This window comes from Typopeltis vanoorti, chromosome 8 (assembly GCF_054136105.1).
Source record: "Typopeltis vanoorti isolate ZY-2024b chromosome 8, IOZ_Tvanoo_1.0, whole genome shotgun sequence".
In the NCBI taxonomy this organism is placed as follows: domain Eukaryota; kingdom Metazoa; phylum Arthropoda; class Arachnida; order Uropygi; family Thelyphonidae; genus Typopeltis; species Typopeltis vanoorti.
Genome location: NC_143556.1, coordinates 120,209,607 through 120,232,083, shown reverse-complemented (window position 1 = coordinate 120,232,083; position 22,477 = coordinate 120,209,607). Strand labels below are relative to the sequence as shown.

The 22,477-nt window shown below is 36.4% G+C and overlaps 1 protein-coding gene across 1 annotated transcript in view; it reads right to left on the bottom strand.

The window, feature by feature from the left end:
- The window catches only part of superdeath (Suppressor of ER stress-induced death), a 503,396-nt gene that overhangs the window by 69,031 nt on the left and 411,888 nt on the right, over nucleotides 1–22,477 (bottom strand). Inside the window, exon 17 of the mRNA XM_090396917.1 lies at nucleotides 21,670–21,837. Coding sequence (XP_090253043.1) covers nucleotides 21,670–21,837 — 168 coding nt within the window. The remainder of the gene's footprint in view (nucleotides 1–21,669; nucleotides 21,838–22,477) is intronic.

The window sequence follows — 22,477 nt, the reverse complement described above, 5'->3', positions numbered from 1 at the left end:
GTGCTCGGTCATTTCCACTAGCCTGGGCAGACATCTTCTGGAAGAGAGGGGGTGAGGGGAAGTATTACAGGGAAGACCTCTGTCACCCTCTTGACTACCCTTTCACTTCCACCACCTAATGCTATTTTTTTCCCTTCAAAATTATCAGTATCAGTTGGAGGTGACATCACTAAAAGATATCTGCAAATCATCAGCTCCCTCATCTCCACTACCCTGAGCAGACATCTTCTGGAGGAGAGTATGGAAAATAGAGGGATGATGGGTTTTGTGGGGTGGGGTGGGTTGGGGTGGAGGAGCATTGCAGGAAAGATCTCTGTCACCCTCTTGACGACATTTTCACTTTCACCACCTAATGCTATTTTTTTCCTGATCCCAACAATTTCGGACATATGAGTGAGAGAAATAGTCCATTGGTCTAACATCAAAAAAACCTTTTGAGGATAAAATACTTAACATAATAAGGACAGATAATATAGAATACCCGTTGAGCCACAGAGAAAAGATTTGCCCTATGATGTCTCAGAGTAAGATAATCTCACATCAACATCAGATCCACTAGCATGTAGAATCATGTCCTTGCACGAAAGTTTCATTTTGGAATGATCAGTCAGGGTTAAGGGTCAGGTAAACAGTACTATATGGAAAAACAAACGAGTCAAGTGTCTTTGCAGTTATGGCAATTCGTTCTTCCCATGCAGCTATCATATTGTGTTGTGGTGTTTTGTATCCAGTAAAGTTAAATAAAATGATGGGTGAGCCACAAAAGTCATTGAAATTTTCTTTCTTCAGGAAAATAGCACGAGACAAAACTCTACACATAGCTCAAAAAGGAGAAACCGATTATTAATTTAGAAGACACATACATTGTGATATATTTATCCAGGACCACTTGGGAAAAGTTATGCAGGAAATAGTCTGATATCCTTGGCTATTTGCAAAGAAGAGTTGACTATGAAATGGACCTCGGGGAGTGTTATATTCTGAAATGCCAAGATGGGGAACTAATACTTGATGATACAGGAGCTGATGGAAGTAAGGTTTTTTCTATTAGTTGTGAAGAAGCTGAGAGATTTTCACCAAAAATGTATGACATTGATAATCATTTACTACTTTTGGAAACTGAATTACCAGGTATTCATATCATGGGGAAAATTATCGCTAATCATTTAAATTCATCAATGGTAAAATTAGACTTTCAAGACTTTATCCAATTCGATAAAGATTCTTTATTTTTGACATTTATGAACATTTTAAGAAAACTGTTTGTGTATATTTGCTGACAAAAGCATACACAGAATTTTTAGGGAAGCATAGTGTAATTTCCACACTGACACAATATCAAATGTATGGAAGTGTGGTTACGATGTTATCTGCTTTAAAAACTTTTTTGCATGACCAGCTATTTTGATGTAATGTAACTAAAAACAGTGAGTAACAAAAATTTTATTCATTGAACTCTTTGGAAAATGTTAAGAGTGTAAACTAAATTTACATGTTTTGAATTTCTCTCAGCGAATATATTGTAAATAGTATTTCAGCAAAATGAAATATGCAATTGTAAACTTAAATGAACAAATATATGTGCTTTTGTTGTGTTTTTCCACAGTGAATTTTTTACTCAGTTATTCTGATTAGAACTTGATATTTAAATCCATAACTTTATACTTAAATGCAATTCTGTTTAATTATTTAAAATAATAATTACTGTGAAATTAATTCCACAAACAGAGGAAAAAGTGTTGAAAACTGATATCCATGTATTGATTATTTTAAAAATTGTCTAATGTTACCTGTTGACATTGTTTGAGCTCTCTGAAAACAATTCGTTCACATAAGCGAAAATTCGAACTGTTAGAATTTTGTTGTTTTACAGAGAGATAGCAGATAATTAACCCAAAACGTGACTTTAACTCTTAAAATTTGGTATAGGAAAAATGTTTGTACTCTCCAGATGACACATATACAAATTTTACCTTTCCCCACGCAAAGTAAGATAAAAACACACCATCAGTATATCCAGCAGCATGTGAAAACATGTCGTTGAGTCATCTGTGCAAATGGTTCGTTTTTGAAGGAACAATCAGGGTAGGGCATGGTAGGTGTAAACAGTACTATAAGAAAATACCATAAAGTCAAGTGACTTTGGACTTAATGTAATTGTTCATCCACTGCAGCTGTTGTTTTATATTGTGGTGTTTTGTGTTTGGTAATGTAAAAATAATGGGTGAGCCACAAAATTCTTTGAAAGTTTCTTTGTGAAAAGTTCTAATTGTTTAGAATTTTGTAAGAGAAAGTTATCATAAAATATACGATCAGAGCTAATAATAATAATAATAATAATAATAATAATAATAATAATAATAATAATAATAATAATAATAATAATAATAATAATAATAATAATAATAATAATAATAATAATAAATAAGTATTTATTTGTGGTGCCATATGAAGTAATCTAAGAAGAAGAAGAATGAAGGAAAATGATTATGAAAAATCGACAGTTGGTGAAAAATAAGAACTTTCAGTTATCATTGCTATAATTGATGTACAATTTCTTTTGAATAAGAGTTCAAATTTATTTCCTAAAGAAATTTGTTTTTCTGATGGAACTAGTGTAAGATATGCATTGACAAAATCACTGTGTAGTTGGAAAGAATTACCTGAAAGAGTTAAAAAACAGAATTCTTGATTAATAAAATATAACCATTAGCTGAAGTGGGAAATTGGTTCACTATCTTTGGACAAACTAAGAAATTGGATGATAGAATCAACATGGAAATATCATATATTACTTGCCAAAGGAAGAGAAAAATCAAAAACATTAACGAGATTAATAGGGAGCCCTGTTCTTGATTTAAATGAAATTGGATGCCCAAAACGTGAAAACATAACGTGTACTTTTAAATGCTTATGGAAACATAATGAAAGAATCTGTGCTTTTAATAATTCTCAGAAGTATATGTATTGGATTCAAAAATATAAATATCATCCCTTAATTTTACTATAGTAATAAATTCCCAACGATTACCAGATGAAAATTAACTTTCAGATGAGAGTAACATTGTTAAAAACCACATGATGGTTATTCCACAAGCATGGAAGAACCTTGTATTTTTCACATTATTTATTTCTGTATGTAAGATTCAGTAAATATAATTTGTAAATAATACTTCATTCAAATAAAATGTGTAAATTTAAATGAACAACTTGGGTGTTGTTGATGTATTATACAAATTTAAGTAAGACCATAACTTTTTTTTCTCCTTGTAAAATTTCATGCCACAAACTAACCAGAGAATTTTTTTAATCCACTCAATGAAACTGTGTCAATTCTTGGAAGCAAAAGGAAATGGGTATTAAATTAATAGGCAGAATTTTAGTGGAGAATATTTCACCTGAAAAGTGACATTTTATTTATTATATATGTAGATACCTGTCTTTTTCACTTTATTTAATTTGTGCATGTTAGATTCAGTAAATACAATTTGTTAATAATATTACAGTCAAATAAAAGATAACATAGAAATTAACAAAGTATATATTACAGAACTAATATTCATTTGAAATAATAAGAAATAACTTTTTATTTGTTGTGCTGGCAAAGGAATTTTCTAAAATAAAACACTATGGCAAGTTCAAAACCTTCTTTGTCACATATCTGTTACTTAAAATTACTAATGCAAAAGAAAAAAAAATAAATTTCAGTTACAGAAATAGGTTAAGAGAACAAGGAATCTGAGGTAAAATTAATAGTCAATATTGGTTTAAAAAAATAAATTTCTGCATTAATTTACTACAGCAATAATTTCCCATGGGAAAGAAGGGTTCCAACCTGAACACACGATTTCTCACCTATGTACAACAAAATTAGTGACTGGATTAAAGAGATTTACAGAGCTAATATTCATTTGAAATAAATTCCAGTTTCCCAACTACACAAAATGTAATCAAACATACAACCCATCTACTCGAAAACAATAACAGTATAAAATCCTTAATCTGGAATGAATAATTTTAGGATATGTGTCATAAGAATTTTACACTAGAAAAACAGTCTTACCTCCCTGAACTGATAATACTGGATGTGGCGTTTGCACACCATCGCGCTAGGCCGCACGAAGGAAGTCTTGGTTTCGAGTCTAGTCGGCGACTAGAGGAAATTTTTCTAAGCCTTTTTTCGACCGGTTCCCGAGTTAGTCGATCTCTGGCACGGGCAAGCAGGTTTTTCCTCCCGGAAACTCGGGTTTTTCGTCCTGTAAACTCAAGAAAATCGACCGTAGAACCCACATTATTTCAGACATTAAATATATTGTGGTAGGATTAGGGACCACGAGATGGCGGCACATTTGAGCCGTCTCTCTTCACTGCGTACCACTTAATTAGTGATAGTGATTAATGTCTGAAATAATGTGGGTTCTACGGTCGATTTTCTTGAGTTTACAGGACGAAAAACCCGAGTTTCCGGGAGGAAAAACCTGCTTGCCCGTGCCAGAGATCGACTAACTCGGGAACCGGTCGAAAAAAGGCTTAGAAAAATTTCCTCTAGTCGCCGACTAGACTCGAAACCAAGACTTCCTTCGTGCGGCCTAGCGCGATGGTGTGCAAACGCCACATCCAGTATTATCAATTCAGGGAGGTAAGACTGTTTTTCTAGTGTAAAATTCTTATGACACATATCCTAAAATTATTCATTCCAGATTAAGGATTTTATACTGTTATTGTTTTCGAGTAGATGGGTTGTATGTTTGATTACATTTTGTGTAGTTAGGAAACTGGAATTTATTTCAAATGAATATTAGCTCTGTAAATCTCTTTAATCCAGTCACTATATTGTGGTAGGATTAGGGACCACGAGATGGCGGCACATTTGAGCCGTCTCTCTTCACTGCGTACCACTTAATTAGTGATAGCCTTGGGCCATCTGTCTCTGATTGGGTACCAGTGGAGATTGAACTGCCCACTCAGTCTCCAAAAGTTAGATAGGGCTAAATGGCCCCGCCTACTCCCGTATACGGGAATAAAAAGGCCTTAGCTGATTTTTTATTTTTTATTTTTTTAAAGCATCAAAGAGAGAACACGAGTCATGAAAAAGGTGAACGTTCGGATTATCAAACTCTCAAGTAAGACCAGGAGAATTAAAATCCTCACCAGTCAGAAAAGTTCACAAGTAGACATAACAATTAACGATCGCCTGCGGATATATATTAGGTTACTCACCACTTTGGGAATAAAAACATACTCTGACCCATGCTAAGGAATTAACACTGTACCAAACGGACAGAAAATCTAAGGAACAAAAGTCAAATAGGATGTCAGGTTATAACAGAAATTTCTTTCTTTAAAGATTGTGTTTTTGTTTGTTGTGGTGTGGATAAAAATTCAACTATTTTGGAATATCTATTAGCATTATGAAGAATCATTCTGGAGACCTGTAAGTAAATTTATATTATCATTAGAATTTTTAGACTACATATAAAAAAGTTATTTTAAGCTTTTAAGTCTCCATTTATTTTTAAAATACTGTTTGGTTTTTTCTCTTCATGTAAACTAAAAAAAACACCATTACTGAAACATTTGCAAACAAGATAACGTTAATTCAAAAAAGAGGTTGTCATTTGCCAATAATCTTTTAGTAATGTCACTTCCAACTGATAATGAAAACTTCTTAGCAAACAAAAAAAAAGTGTATTTTTGAGGGACTCCAGCATATAATTAAATTATTCAGAAAAGCCTAAACACAGCCACCATTATGAATCTACTCTAAGAATTCCCACCCTTTAACAGGAAAGAAATACCTCAAAATATATTGGAAAATTAGTGCAGCCATCTATTTTCAACCAAACACAAAACATGATGACTATTATGGATATATGTCACCCTTGGAAAATTCCAAGATATCTTTTCTCAAAAACATCGCCCACAATTCCATAGCCAAAACAGAATACCATGTGATATCACAGAGAGATATATGTTCCCCAGAAATTTCCAAAAACATAACATCATGATTATTATCTCTAAATATCACCCACAATGGAAAAAGCAAACCTAAAAACACTATGTGATGCCACTGACAGGCGAGGGCACCACAGAAATTCCAAACATTCGAAAATCTATAATAACAAACATCCATGTCACGATTCCTTATCTTATCTTGATCTTGATCTTGTCAGAAGTGTCCCACCAATCATGACACGATTCCTTATCCACTAATATATCTCCCTTTTCTATTCAAAACAGTAATGTCACTTATTTACAACTAACAAATGACGTCACTTATCTACATCTCATAACAAACATTCAAATCATTAGAAGTGCACCACCATTCATTACATGAATACTTATCTCTACCATCACCCATAATTCCATACCCAAACAAAACAAACAACGTGACGTCACACACACATATGCCCCCAGGGAAATTCCATTCTCCTGGCTTTGTGCCCACAATGATATCATCTTCTTATCCACCAATGACATCACGATTCCTTATCTTATCTTGATCTTGTTCAAAGTGCCTTCTATACTACTGACACCGGGTTATTTGAGGTGGATATGACTAGTCTTTGGCTGCCTTAAAAGGGAACGTAACGTTGGTAGTGTCATGAGGAAAGTCTGTATGTTCTATTTTCTTAGAATCTTTGCCAATTTTGGTGTGACAGAGCTGATGTAAGAAACAGAAATGTTCTCTTTAAAAATTCTAGTATCTTCATCTAGAAGAAGGAGAGGGTTGAACAGGAGTTTTTTGGTAGTCTTTATTGAGTAGCTATTTGGTTGAAATGTAGTTAGAAGGAGATTGAGTTCGTTGTTAAGTTTTCCTTCATCAGAAAGAAGCGAGCGAGCCTGGTGTCCGAGAGAGATAAAATTAGGGAAAACCGTATGGAATTCAATGCGTTTTAAAAAGCACAAGTCGGTTGATATGCAGTCCATTTCTCTTCAGCATCTTAAAGATGTGAGTGAATCTTTTGCTTCCAAGATTCAAAATGAAAACAAACTGAATCAATTCAGAAAATTTAATCTTTTCAAACAAACCAAGAGACCTCTTCAAACCCCACACCACTTTCCATCAAGACAAGGTTGTTATCAACAAATCTAGTCACAACCTCTCAACTGCTGAGAAGAACATTCTATGCAGAGGCCTCAATATCGTTTTGTGGCCAAGGTCTATCCCCAAAAGAATTATTACTCACGAATTTCGAGAAGGCTGCTTCTTTCCTTGCTACCCAAGATGCAAACCTACTTGTTAATATTGAATCCGTTTTCAATATTAACAACTCTAGACTTCCTGCTGACAATATCTCCTGTTCAGAACAAGAGGATATTAAACATCTTAAGAATAATAAAAATATTACTATTCTTCCAGCAGATAAAGGCAATGCAACAGTTGTTCTCAACACAGCTGATTATCACAATAGGATACTGGATTTATTAAAAGCTGAGGCTTATCCTATTCTAGAAAGAGCTCCTACTAGAGAACTTCATAACCATACCAACAATCTCTTAAGAACTACAACGGAATTGCCTAGAAATTACATCTCTCCCTCCGTTCTCTTCATCCACTCATCCCTCGTCTATATGGATTACCTAAAATCCATATATATATATATTTATATGTATATATATATATATATATATATATATATATATATATATTTATATGTATATATATATATATATATATACAGGGTGTTCGGGATAAATTTGACAGTTTCGTAAGGAAAAAGAAAATCTTCTTTGTATCTATTAAATTTAATGAATTGACAAAAAAACATTACAGGCAGAGTTAATTACAATACTATCAACAAGATTTACTCAAAATAACCACCATTAGCATCGATCACAGCTTCAATTCTGCTTCGGAACCTCGAACAAGCTGATGCTACAGTCTCCCTGGGAAGGGCCGCAAAAACTGTTTTAATTTTATCCATTAACTGGGCTTTTGTATTACTGGAAGTGCGATTGGTGTCTTTTTCAACTGCGCCCCATACAAAATAATCCATGGGGTTAAGGTCTGGGGAGTTTGGAGGCCAAACATTTGGACTGGTGAAGTCGTAGAAATTTTCAGACAACCATTTTTGACTTTTCCCAGAGGTGTGGCAAGGGGCCGAATCCTGCTGCCATACATACGGCCTACCATTGGCTACCCTTGTTATCCAGGGCTTGACTACAGTTAGCAACTCCACGAACAAAGCCCGAATTCCAATGCCAGGGTTCTTCAACACCTGTTCCTGCAGATTTGCGAGGAATTCTGCTGTACGAACGCAATCAGATCGTCTGCTAGGGATCTTTCTTCTTGCTACATCGTCGTAGTCACCATTGCAAGTCTCTAGTTCATGCCTGATTGTTTTTACTGTATTCAGGGAGCATTGGGCAGCAGTCGTAATATCCTTATTTTGATGGCGGGCACGAATCATCATGATACAAGTTATTCTCTTCCATGATTCAGGTGGGTTCCAGCTATCCATCCTTTCTGACATCTTGTATATGAATGAAGAGGGGTCCAAACTTTTAAATGAAGAGAAGTGTGTGTTAATACATGTAACTTACGGAAAAATATAATTAATTATAAATATGTCAAATTTATCCCGAACACCCTGTATATATATCCAACATCCACTTTCCAATTTCAAAAACGCACAGAACAATAAAACGACTACCATCACTCTCAGGTTGAAACAATACCAATACCATACCTTGGAATTTACTTCAATTCAGATATGAACTGGAATAGCCACATAAGCCATCTACAAAGCAAACTCCAAACAATACCAAACTCCATACTCCAAACAATAAGCAAACTTTCAGGTGAAAGACATAGTTCCCAAACGCCTGTAAATACTAATATACAAAGAAAGCACTATGCCAAAATATACTAAGATACGCTATAACAACGCATGGGTTGTTTTATAATGCTGTAACAACTACAATTGAAATAGATTAATATCCTTACAGTACAAAATGATAAAACTTATTTTTGGAGAACAAAGAGACAATACCGGCTTTACATCTGCAATATCAGAACACAAAATACTAACAGCTGAACATTTAGTCACTACGCAGCTAAGCTAAAATATCCTTTCGATGTCAACTACAGGACAGCCAGAAATACATACCATATAGCAAAATTCAGACAACCAATTATATCACATATAAATACAATAATCACTTCGGAAAGGCCACTCGAAGCTTATACATCCGATATGCTAAATAAATGACGATTTGAATACAGGACATTTACAAACTACGATAGCCTGACAAATGCTTTAAGGATGTGCTCTGAACAAGAAATACACACCCTACACATCTTACAAACCGAATGTAACACATTACATTAGTTTAGGCTTTCCAGTTCAGTGACGAATCATGACATTCGAAATTATCGCGTGCGAGTGTGTGTGTGTTACATGCGCCCATACGTGCGCGAATGAATATCTAAATGAATTTCTCATCCTACTACTGTTGTGAATATCAGACCTATCAAACATCAGCCTGCTTCCAACACAGCAATCAAACAAATAAACAATACCTAACCGGTGTCATTCTCAGATAAGCTTATTAAATGGTTTCAAGGATGCAAGCTGAGACATCATGTCTGAAACGAGAACAACACGAATAAAAAAAGATCCACTTCTTATATTTAAGTTCTGTAGTTACAGCGCTTAAATACATTAAAGCAGCAATTATAAATATGCATAATGTATTGTTATTGTATAAATACTGTAGAAATGTAATTCAACTGCGACTAAAAATTACCAGTTGCAGTAACTATGATTAATACACCATACAAAAAATGGAAATTTTGTATGAATTTTATTGTTAAAAACAAGAACAATATGTGTTATAAACGCATCATCATAATTTTAATAATAAAAATTATTTAATTTTGTTTTAAAAAATCTGATGTGGTAAATGAACTATAATCTGCAGCACTTAGTTCTGTACTTAGTAAAATAACATGTCACAATATCACTTAAGACGATTATTGTATATATGTAAATATATTGAAGATCAATAAAATTATCATTATTAATGAAAACTATTAGTAGTACTTTTCATTGTGCACAGTACATGATTTGCTAATGTATAATTACCTGAAATAGCAAGTTATGAACGAGTTCGTAATTTGAGAGTGTTATAGACATATATGGCAATATGGTTAGAATGACTAAGGTTATGGATATATCATTATTATTATATTAAACTTGATTATATACATAACAAAGTTAAATATAATTTCATGTGCGGAAAAGTAGAAACATGACAGAAACAGCTTAAAGGATTTTATTAATTTGTGAAGAATACATTTTTTACTACAAGAGAAATTGAGAGAGATAGAGAGAGAGAGAGAGAAAGAGAGAGAGAGAGAGAGAGAGAGAGAGAGAGAGAGAGAGAGAGAGAGATTAGTGAGGATAAAAGACTAGACTTTTCCTTAGAGAGTAAGAATGAACTGAATGAGTTGTCAGAGGTGGTCATGAGTGCTCTCTCAGTGATGAGTTTCAGAAGCAATATTATAGGAGTATTGTGAATAATTGCAAGATATTCTTGTAATATCCCGCAATTCACAACAAAAGAAGAGAATAGTAAAATTCCTTACTTGCGTATACAAGGTAAGAGAAAGACGGTACTCCCAGTTATCCAGAATTGAAAATTGTATTTCCGTTAGTCCTCCACTTATTGCGTGCCTGGAACGACCAATTTTCTTATAACGGAAGCCATCGCATTCTGCTCACTGGCATTTAAATGACTGTTTTATAGAGTACATCGAAGTTATGTACACGAAATAAATATAACTACTAAGGCCAGCATTTACATACATATATTGACAACTCTAGTGAAGCTCAAATTTTGTTAAATTGCAGACAGTATATTTAGGGACAGGATTCAAATTTTAGTAATTTTAGTTACAGATTTTCGAAAATACGTGTTCCTTGCTAAACATAATTTTATGTAAAATTAGATTTTCATACCAAACGTAAATAAATGAATGACGTTTGTGAACATGGGCTTCCTTCAGCAAGGATTCCTTTGTACTGAAATGAAGATCATGTCTATATTTAAACTGCGCATGACACATTCACTCCTTGTTTAAAAGCACTTGATTTAGGTTTGATGATATGTGCGATTTGCTTTTAATTTTAAGACCGTCATGGTACTGAGTAGTCAAATATATTAATCTAATAAGTGAAAAGTTTACTCGAGATATTCATCTAATAAGCATAACCGATTGCGTAAACTTTCAGAATAGCATTGGTATGACAGATTTTGTACTCCTCAGTTAACTAACCGCATGTAGACATGATGAATTTCTGCAGTTCTACCACAAATGCTTTTGGTAGAGGCTTTGTTAATAATATCTCGTTCTACTAATCCTAAGTATGTTCAATAGGATTCCTATCCACTGTCGGAGAGGACTAGTCTATTATGGAAAGGTCTTCTAGACTTTCTACAGGAAAGAGCTCTTTACAGGAACAGTCGCTGCTACGTTTCTATAACCATTTCAATTTTTTTCATGTCACGTGATGAGTTATCAAGTTGGAAGTCCATCACATGCAGCTTATGTGGTGAAAATGAAAGGGTATATGTAGTTACATAGTAAGAATTTTCGTGTAAACAGAACCATTCCGTCCACCTGTATTGGTATGCAGTGACATAAGTAATATCGACAGTTCATTCCTCTAATGTAAAGAGGTTAGTTTAAAGGCTCTAAAATAGAACATGCCTTGAACCCATCTACCTTGGTGTGACTCTCGATCGCACCCTCTCATATAAAACCCACATAGAAAAAACAAAGGCAAAAGTGAATGCAAGAAACAATATAATACGAAAGCTTATCTTCTCCAAATGGGGTACAAACCCTAACACACTGAGATCTTCTGCCTTGGCCCTTTGCTATTCTTCTGCTGAATACGCCTGTCCAGTGTGGTCCAGATCCTACCATGCTGAAAAACTTGATCCAGCATTGAATGAAAGCTGCTGCTTAATTACAGGATGCCTGAAACCAATACCACTAAAAGACCTTTATACTTTGGCTGGTATTGCACCCCCTTCAATTCGAAGATCTGCATTCTCAGCTGATGAAAGAAGCAGACAAATGAATGATGAATGCCACCCACTATTTGGCCAGACCGCAGTGCCCCAAAGACTAAGATCCCGACATAGCTTTTGGTAGAGGCAATTGTAGAACCACCTAAAAACCTCCCAGAGACAAAACTTCAACAATGGCTTGCACTATATCCTGAAAATAATACTGGTATTCCAATAGCCTAACATCTTCCACGTGGTGCCCACTTGGACTGGAATATTTGGAAAAGCCTCAACAGATTGCGAACGACAGGACGCAGCAAACAAATCATCAAATGGGGATACCTCACTGGTCCAGACAATTGTGAGTGTGGGACAACCCGGTCCATGGAACACCTTCTTGCTTGCCCCTTTCTTCCATCACCTTGCACAAAAGAGGACCTTATATCCTGCACACAGAAAGAGCAGTTGATTGTGCAAGATACTGGAGGAACATCTGACCATATCTATTGTACATAAATTATGTGTAGTTTCCTTTTTTCATATTTAATTATTATTTCCCTGCATAATTCACTTACCAAATCTAAGCTTATCTCATTGTAATGTATCTTAATTTGGTCTAAATCATGTTGTACCACTTTCTTACTACTGTACTACTTGTGTTTGGATACGAAATAAAAAATACAAGAGGTTAGTAATTGAACCAGTCTTCTAATGGAGCGGCTTCTAATTCAGGACTATTTGCAATGTAGTGACCAGGTATGATAGTTCCATATTCTGTTCATTGAAGAGCATGTTCTTTATTATCCATCTGCATTAAATAGCAGAAACTGGAACATTTCTACAGTCAACCTTTCATGCACTTTCTACAATCTTCACATGTTCTGATGTGCCTTCTTAGGCATAACTGATTGCTTTTCTTGGACGGGGTCAAACTATTACATTATTTGGTTGTACTATAATAATTTAACAAGAGCACATCTGTTACCTAAACGTTAACCTGAACCTTTCTGTTTTATCACACAATTCTGGATAAAACGAAGATATTTCTACCTGATCATCCCTGCTACATTTACCGATGCTCTCTAGTTCCAACTGTTATCTACCCTTTTAAAATCACTCTAATGTTAACCTTTATCCATTCTCTCTCTCTCACACACACACACACACGCACACGCACACGCACACGCACACACACACACACACACACACACACACACACACACACACACACAAGAAGACTGGCACGTGAATGGACTTGCCTGAAATCTCTCCAGCTTTTACCTTAAATTTGTGAGGTGTCGAACAGAAAAACTGGATGTATCTAGTATCGACTGATAGCGTGTACAGTGATCTATCTAACAGGGAATAATTTACTCTATAGTTTCATATTTCTTAGCGTGTATGAGTGAAATTTTATTCTATCTTTATCGACTGAATACTGCTGGTCAGGCTATGTATTTTTCAGCAACCTCAAAGACAACATGCCTGTCATAATAGGATTAGCTGCTACAGCAAGGGCAAACACCTTTCCCTCTCCCAACTGCTGCCATCGGGAGGTAAAAAGGTCACAAGAAACAACCCTCTGAAGCTTAACTCAATGGAAGCGTCACTTCTAGAAACAAGCAGGACACTGTAAGTACATCATCTTAAAATTTGTATCTTAGAAAATGTAGCAGTTCCATAGGAAAGCTATAACACCACAACTTTAAGTAATTAAGAAGGTGGCACGGGACGAATTAGAGTTCGAAAAAGCCCTAGTTTTGCTGCGTAACATAGCCAAAGTAATCGGCAATTTAAGGAACTATTTAAAAAAGGACATACTAACCGCAGTGAGTGAACTAATGAAGGTTTCAATAAAATGAAAAACGAAACTAAAGTATCAATAGAACAAGCAGTCAGAAACAGGCTAATGTAGCTCAGCCTACTCAGCTATACTGGCATGTTATTAAAAACAATGCTAAAAACAAAGACGACTCTGAAAACAACCCATACTTTAAACTAATAGTGAAACGGATAGCTCCATTAAACGGCAAGGAAACTAAAAATATCATCAAAGAAAAAATTGACCCAAGGAAAATCAAAATCGGAATTACAAAAATGAAAAGTATTAATAACGGAGGAGTCTTAATTGAATCCAAAGAAATGACCGACATAGATTTGCTACATAACGAAATCACGAAGGAATGCAAAGACACGTTAGTAGTAAATCCTAGTAGGAAACATCATCCAAGAATCATTATATATGATATTCCCAGTGAAAATTATACCAACAATGCAATTGAATCAATCCGCATGCAGAATGAATAACTCTTCAGTACCGATACAAAGCTGACACAAAAATTCATCATGAGAAATAAAAACACCAACAAGAGAAACTTAATTGTTGAAGTCGATCCAATAGTGAGGACCAAATTGCTAAAAACCGTGTCAAAATGTTGTGAAGAATTTGCCATTGTGCAGTAAGCGTTCTGAGGTGCTTTTATTGAGGTGCAATAACTTTCACCATCACACACGAGACTGCATGCAGGGGGAAAACCACCTGTCCATTCTGCTCTCAAGAATATAAGTTCAGCGAGTGACCACGAAATAAGTCAGAGATGAACGGCATAAACTGCCAAAATCACAACAGGCATGCCAAAACCAAAAACGACTGCAAATACATGGCACTAAGCAAAGACTGCCCGACATACAACTACTATAGACAGTTCAAAATTCAAAACACAGATTATGGAATGCAATAATAACAGAGCTAGCAGAAACAGCACTACATCCCTGGCATGCCTTCAAATAAATCTTCAACGCTCCATAAAGGCTGTAAATAACTTAACAGAACTCATAAATAGAACAAAATATAGAACTGGCAGTAATACAAGAACCCTACAACACCAACAACAAAATATGCGGCTTTCTAAGTAATTATAAAATATTTTCCAAAGGATCAGAAAGAAAGAGAACTGCAATACTCGCGGTAAACCATGAAGTCGAGGCAATATTAATTACTCAGTACAGCAACCAGGACTCGGTACTTATTGAAATTGCGTACAGAGGAATTAAAACATTTGCTGCGAGTATGTATTTCGACTATCACACAGACATAAAACACGACTTAGAAAAAAGAGCAATATTGCTGATTTTACCACCAAGCACGGCCTAATACTTGGAATAGATAGCAACGCCCGTTCGGTATTATGGTTTAACGAAAACACAAACAATAGAGGGAAAAACTTGTAGTGTTTCGTAGCATCAAATTCCATACACATACTAAACGACGATTGTAACACTCCAACATTCGAAAATACCAGACGAAGCAGCTTCATCGATCTAACAATGGCAAACAACGCTATTTTACCACGGGTTTCTGAATGGAAATACGAAGAAGAGGAAAGCTTTTCTGACAGTCGCATAATAAGTTTCATTATCAGTAACAAAAATTTAAACGGAATAAACAACACAAACCATGGCATTAACAACAAATACTTCACCAATAAAACCAACCTAGAAAAATTTATAAAAGCATTAAAAAGAGAATTATCACGCTTAATCTCAGAAAATCACTTTAATGCGATGCGAATAGCGAAGAACAGCTCAGCTTAGACAAAAACCTAGCTATTTGGGCATCAGCACAAACCGATAAAGACTTCCTTGCTTCTGCACTTTCATCAGGTCTGATAAAATCCAGCGACCAAACACTCAGAACAACCAAGAAGCTAAACATCGATGGAAGAAAGTCAGTACCTTGGTGGAACGACGAACTAACTGTCCTAAGAAAACGTGTCAATGAACTCAGACGATTATATCAAAGAACATACAGTAACCAAGATTTAAGAGAGAGCAGAAGACAGAACTACTATAAAGCCAAATACAGCTATCAGTCCAAAATTACAAACTCGGAAACAGAATCATGGAAAAAATTTTGTAGTTTCAACCGTATCGAATCCCTGGAATTGCATTTATAAATTAGCAGTAAGCAAAAACAAGACAACACCTATACTATTAAGAAAACAGACGGCACCTACACTAAAAACTTAGCAGAAACTGCAGCTATTATGATAGAGAAGTTTATTCCAGATTGCGATGAATAAACTGATGAAGAAATCCACAAAACTTACAGACAAAGAATGGAAACAAATATAGACTTTCCTGACGACGACTCATTTGCAACTAATGAAATTGAGTCAGTATTAAGAGCAATGGATCCAAGAAAAACTCCTGGAGAAGACTGAATGAGCAGCGACATACTTCTAACAGCTTTCCTCGAATTCCCCGAATGCATAACAAATTACAACAGTTTACAACAAATGCCTAAAAAGAGGACGATTTCCTTCAATATGGAAACACTCAAAAATTATACCTATAAATAAACCAGGAAAAGAAACAACCGACGAAATTAACAAATACAGACCAACCAGTTTCACAAACGTTCCTGGCAGGATACTGGAAAAAACTTCTAATAAAGCGAATAATGCACTACGTCTACTCAAGAAACCTATTAAGCAGCAATCAATACGCATTCAGACCTCAGTCCAGGACAGTAGACGCAATTATGGAGGTTAAAGAGTTTGCAGAAGACAGTCTACAGCAAAAAAAAGACGTACTACTGATCTCACTCGATGTGCAAGGAGCCTTCGATGCTGCGTGGTGCCAGCCATAATCAATCAATTAATAGATTTAAAATGCCATATCAACCTACTCAACCTTACAAAAAATTATTTTTCAGACAGAAGAGCAACTATGACATAAAAAACCACAACTGTAATAACGAAAAAAAGTCAAACGAAGCTCTCCGCTTTAGCCGATGATAGCTTTAGCCGATGATGCGATGATAATGATACGGGACGCGACAGCTTACAGTTAGAAATAACGGTCAACGAAAAACTCTTTAAAACTGCGGAGTGGGTACGCGAGAAGAAAGTTAACTTCAATAGCACCAAGTCTAAAGTGCTTCACATCTCATGCAAAAAATCAAAACAACCTGTAACAGTCTTCCTAAACGGAGAAGTTCTCGAGGAAGCCAGTGAGCTAAAATATCTAGGAGTAACTATAGACGAAAAATTTACCTTCACTAAGCACATCTCATATGTTGCTGAGAAAAGCTTATAAATAGTAAACCTCCTAGCTAAATCGGCAAGGATTAAGTGGGTATTAGGCCAACGAGTAATAATATTACTAGTGAAAAATTACCGGAGATAAAGGAATATGGAGACACGTGTTGTTCTCTGCATGACAGTCTTCTTCTTCTTCTTCTTCTTCTGCAGCTTCTCCCACTTAAGTGGGGTCACTGTTTGTTATGAGTCTCCTCCACACCTTCCTGTCTTGGGCTGTCACCACATCCAAGGTCTTCATCTTCAAGTCCTCTTCTACCAGCTCCCTCCATCTCTTCTTTGGCCGCCCACGCTTCCGCCTTCCTTGCACATCCATCTGCATGACCCTTCTTCCCACATATTCGTCCTCCCTCCTCATCACATGACCAAACCATCTCAACCTTGCCTCCTGTATTTTCGCTCCTAAGTTCGTAACTTTCACTGTTCCCCTGACATAGTCATTTCTCAGATGATCCTTTCTGGTCACACCGCACATCCACCTAAGCATTCTCATCTCTGCTACTTCCATCCTGCTAATGTTATTTTTCCTCAGGGCCACAGTTTCTATAGCATATGTCATAGCTGGCCTCACTACTGTCCTATAAATTTTGCCTTTCGGCACCCTCTTATCACATAACACTCCAGCCATCTCCCTCCAGTTCCTCCAACCTGCTTGTATCCTGCATCCCACTTCCTTCTCACCTCCTCCATCTTCTTCCACTGTCGAACCTAAGTATCTAAAGTCTCTCACCTTCCTGATGACATTTCCTTCCAGCTCCAGGTCTGTCTCCTGGCCACCGCCCACTGCGCAACACATATACTCTGTCTTACTTCTGCTCAATCTCATACCTCTCTCTTCCAGTACTTTTCTCCATCTTTCCAGTTTAGTTTCCGCTTCTTCTCTTGAATCTACACACAGCAAGATGTCATCTGCATACAACATTGTCCAAGGTGCATCTTCTCTCACCTCCTCTGTTACCACCTCCATCACAATATTAAACAGAAACGGACTTAATGCTGACCCTTGATGCAAGCCAACTGTTACTTGAAAACTTTCTGTCTGTCCCAAACAGGTCCGAACACTTGTCTTCACATTTCTGTACATTTCCTGCACCAACCTGACATATTTCTCGGGCACCTTCTTCTCCCTCAGACACCTCCAGACTTCTTGCCTTGGCACTCTATCGTATGCTTTCTCCAGATCAATAAATACCAGATGTAGCTCCCTTTGTTTCTCTCGATATTTTTCCGTCATCTGTCGTAACCCAAAGACAGCATCTGTTGTTGATCTACCAGGCATGAAGCCAAATTGTTCCTTTGCAATCTCCACCTCCTCCCTCAATCTACCATCAAGAACCCTTTCTAGGATCTTCATTGTGAGGGACATCAACTTTATTCCTCTGTAATTTTTACAGTCTTGTGCATCCCCTTTACCCTTGTAGATGGGAACAAGAGTACTCTCCCTCCATTCCTCGGGTATATTTTCCTGTTGGCAAACTTTCATGAACAAGTCCCACAGCAGGTCAATTCCTCTTCCCCCAGTGCCTTCCATGCCTCCACTGGAATTCTGTCGGGGCCCACCGCTTTTCCATTCCTCAGCCTCTTCATGGCCTCTGTCACTTCCATTCTACTGATGTTCTGCACCATCCCCTCAGAAGGCTGCCCATCTCCTCTGTGAGTCCTTGCATTTTCCTCATTCAGAAGTCCCTCAAAGTATATTTTCCATCTGTTTCTTATGTCCACATCCCTCCATAATACTCTTCCTTCAGCATCTTTGATCTGCCTCACATGTAAGATGTCCTTAGCTGCTTAATTTCTACATTTCGCTAGTTGGTAAATTTTTCTCTGTCCTTCCTTTGTTTCTAATTGATCATACAGATCTTGATATGCCATGGCCTTCGCCTGTGCCACAACTCTCTTGGCTTCTTGCTTTCTCTCTTTGTACACCTCTCTATCCTCTTCCACTCTTGACTCATCCCACTTCTGCTTTGCCTTCCTCTTAGCTGTCACTGCCACTTGTACATCATTATTCCACCACCAACCCTCCTTCTGCTCTCTAATCTTTCCAGATGTCTCACCAAGCACCTCGATTGCACAGCTCAGGATTACTTTTGAATTATGTTTCCACCAATCTTGTACACTTTCCAGTCCATCCGAAATCCTCTCTAACACTCTCTCCCTAAAACGATTCCTCACACTCTCTTCTTTTAAGCGAAACCACTTAATTGTCTTCATCCCATGGCAACCAGAAGTTCTTATCTTCGATCTTAATTTAAAGTCTGCGCACAGCAGTCGGTGTTGTTGTGCTACTGTTGTTCTCTGCATGACAGTATTATATAAAATACAAGATATTCAGAATTAACCGAATTTTTCTGGTTGTTGTCTTCGTGTTATCCTCGATGACTAATATAGAAGCCCATTAGTTAATTCGTCTAACACTGCACAATTAATTACATCCGAGACAAAGTGTTGCTTTTAAGCACTTATAGAAAGTGCTTAAAAGAATGTGTGTGTGTGTGTGTGTGTGTGTGTGTGTGTGTGTGTGTGTGTGTACATGCGCGCGCGTGTACCCTGCCAGTAGGTAACTTATTTCATACATTCTTCATTGCATACAATGCATATTACATGTCACTTACAAGTAGCTGATTATCATATATATTCAATTTACGTTTACACTTTTGTATCAATATTCATACTTATATTTATATTTTTATGTCTACATATACATGTACAGTATTTACACTATATAATCCAAATATTATCAGTAATTTATGTTACATTACAACGAATGAAAGTTGATCTTGGCAAAACCGCTTCCCATTTACAACGTTTTGAAAGTGGATCCTTAGCTGGCAATTTGTTGAAAATGTCTGTATGCAGAAAATATTAAGTGTGTCTTTAAATTTTGTTCATTGCCATCGACAGCTTTCTCTTTCTTGACAGCAAACAACTTGACGACGTCTGAATTCAAAATTCTGAATGAAGTTTTGAAAAACTGACAAGAGAAGGTAATTTTTTATGTTGCTCCCACCCACGAAAGGTTATTTGCAAACGTATAATACATTTTACAACGTACGCCGGCTAGGAATATTTTTTTTCTATTTTTATCAATTATATATATATATATATATATATATATATATTATTTTTTTGTATTTTTTAGATGGTCTGGAAATCTTGCTCTAGAGACAAACACTGAACTTTTTGAAGCCACTGCAGGACTTGAATCAGCGAGTCGGTGGTCTCACATCAGGCGATGAAATTGATCTCCCACCTAAAGACAATCACAAACATCCACGTCCGCTGAGAGATTCGAACCTGCGACCGGTTGGTTGGACAGCGGGTACGCTAACTACTCAGCCAACTAGGGGGAAAAAAGTTATTGCCAAATGGCTTCCATACACGTTGACAGAAGACCTGGAAACAAGAAGTATCCAAGAGGATTGCTAAATTGCGCATCGTCGTTCGAATGTAGGAAACGAGTTATTGAACAGAACTGTTGCCAGAGATGAAGCATGGGCACGAGATATTAAGGAATTCAAAAGCTACCCTCACAGTAGATACGATCAACCCCGCCCAAATAAATGTCAGCAACAACATTCGAAGATTAAGTTAACTGTGATAATGGCTTCCTAAACTAAACTTTCCGTAGTGCGGTACTGTCACACTACGAAAAGTTTAGTTTCTGCAAGACACTTTTAGACACAGAATTCGCAGCAGAAATCCGACCTGATTCGTTGCTGAGTCCTTATTTGGGATGATAGTGTGAGTCGATATATTTCACATAATATAGCTCATCATGTTAAAATATAGAGCCTCCGTAGCTCAGTTGGTTTCGACGGAACCCTTGGTCAGAATGGGCGGGTTCTAATCCCTTCTATGACGCCAGAAACCTTTATCGGAACTTTTCAGTGAAAGGTCAGTTTGCCCGTCTCATATGGAGGTGGAAGGTTATTTTCTCCGGAAACTCTAGTTTTTTGCTCTTCAAAACAGGCAAACCAGCCCTATGAACACATACATATTTACAGATACAATACTCTTTGACAAGGAAGGCAACATGAAACGGCCTCCTCTTATGATCATTCCCTAGTAATATAGCATTGGTACACCATCAACCATTGGATTGAAAGAACACACACACACACACACACAGAGTAGAAAAGGTTCTTCCTTATCTCCCATGGGGGCCTGAAACGAACTTTCCATCTGTTCTGTTCACTAAGTTGAAGAACTACTCCGTGTCGCTTTTTTTTCAAGAAATTTCTGATGAAGTGAACCGATTTCTGAAGGACATCAAGGAGAAAGGCTCGATAACAGGAATACAAGACAAACATACATGGTCGCAGTGATAAGGAAGAATGAAATCACTGAAGAATTGCGAATTGATTTCACTAAAAAGGTTTGTTTTAACATGAGTGCAGTGTGCAGGATTTCTGAAATGATTCTCTTTATATACAACAGATTTCATTAGTCATAATTCAATTTATTGTATACGATATGCAGTTTTAACGTCATAAGTACGAGAGTTATTGTCGATTCTAGATATACTACGTAATTTTCTTACCTATAAAGAAGCCAAGGTTCTCGAGCACACGATAGAGAATTCATCAATTTGTCTTTTTCGGAAGCCACTTTAGCTTCACGATATCTTTCCCAGAGGAACTGCCATTCATCTTCACTTCCATGTCGAACAGATGTGCAATATACTATACGCCGTAAATTGGGCGAAATGCTAAGAAGAGTTAAAAAATAATTGTAAAAAAAAAAAAAAAAACACCACAACAGATTTCATTAGTCATAATTGAATTTATTGTATACGATATGCAGTTTTAACGTCATACTTGGGAACAATTGAAATCATTTTTTAGTTAAAATCATGAAACATATTAAAAATAATTGTCGGCCTTGTTGACTGAGTGCTTAACCTATCCGTTCTTTAGCCAACAAGATCTTGGTTCCAATTACACTGTGGATATGGGGGTTATTGGAAGTCTTTAGGTGAGAGATGGCATTCAGTGAAAGCGCATTGAAGGCTTTGAGGCTTATTGGAGGCTTGAAGTGGCTTGGAGTAAAATCTCATGTTTGGCGACCATACCCGTAGCCAACTCATAATGTTTATACAAACGTATTATAGGCCAACAGCCTTTCGACGTGAAATTCACAAAAAAAAAAAAAAAAGAGAGATAGAAATGCTGAGTAAAAGAGCGGTAAATATTGAAGAAAGTGATAATTAAACAAACATCTTAAATTAGTGAAGAGAGGCAGTCAGTCCTAAAAACCCGCCCTGCTACCAAAATTAATGTTAAGATTAGGAAACTGGATATTTTAGGTTAGCGAGAAGATGGAATTAAATTAAAGGATGAAGCAGAACT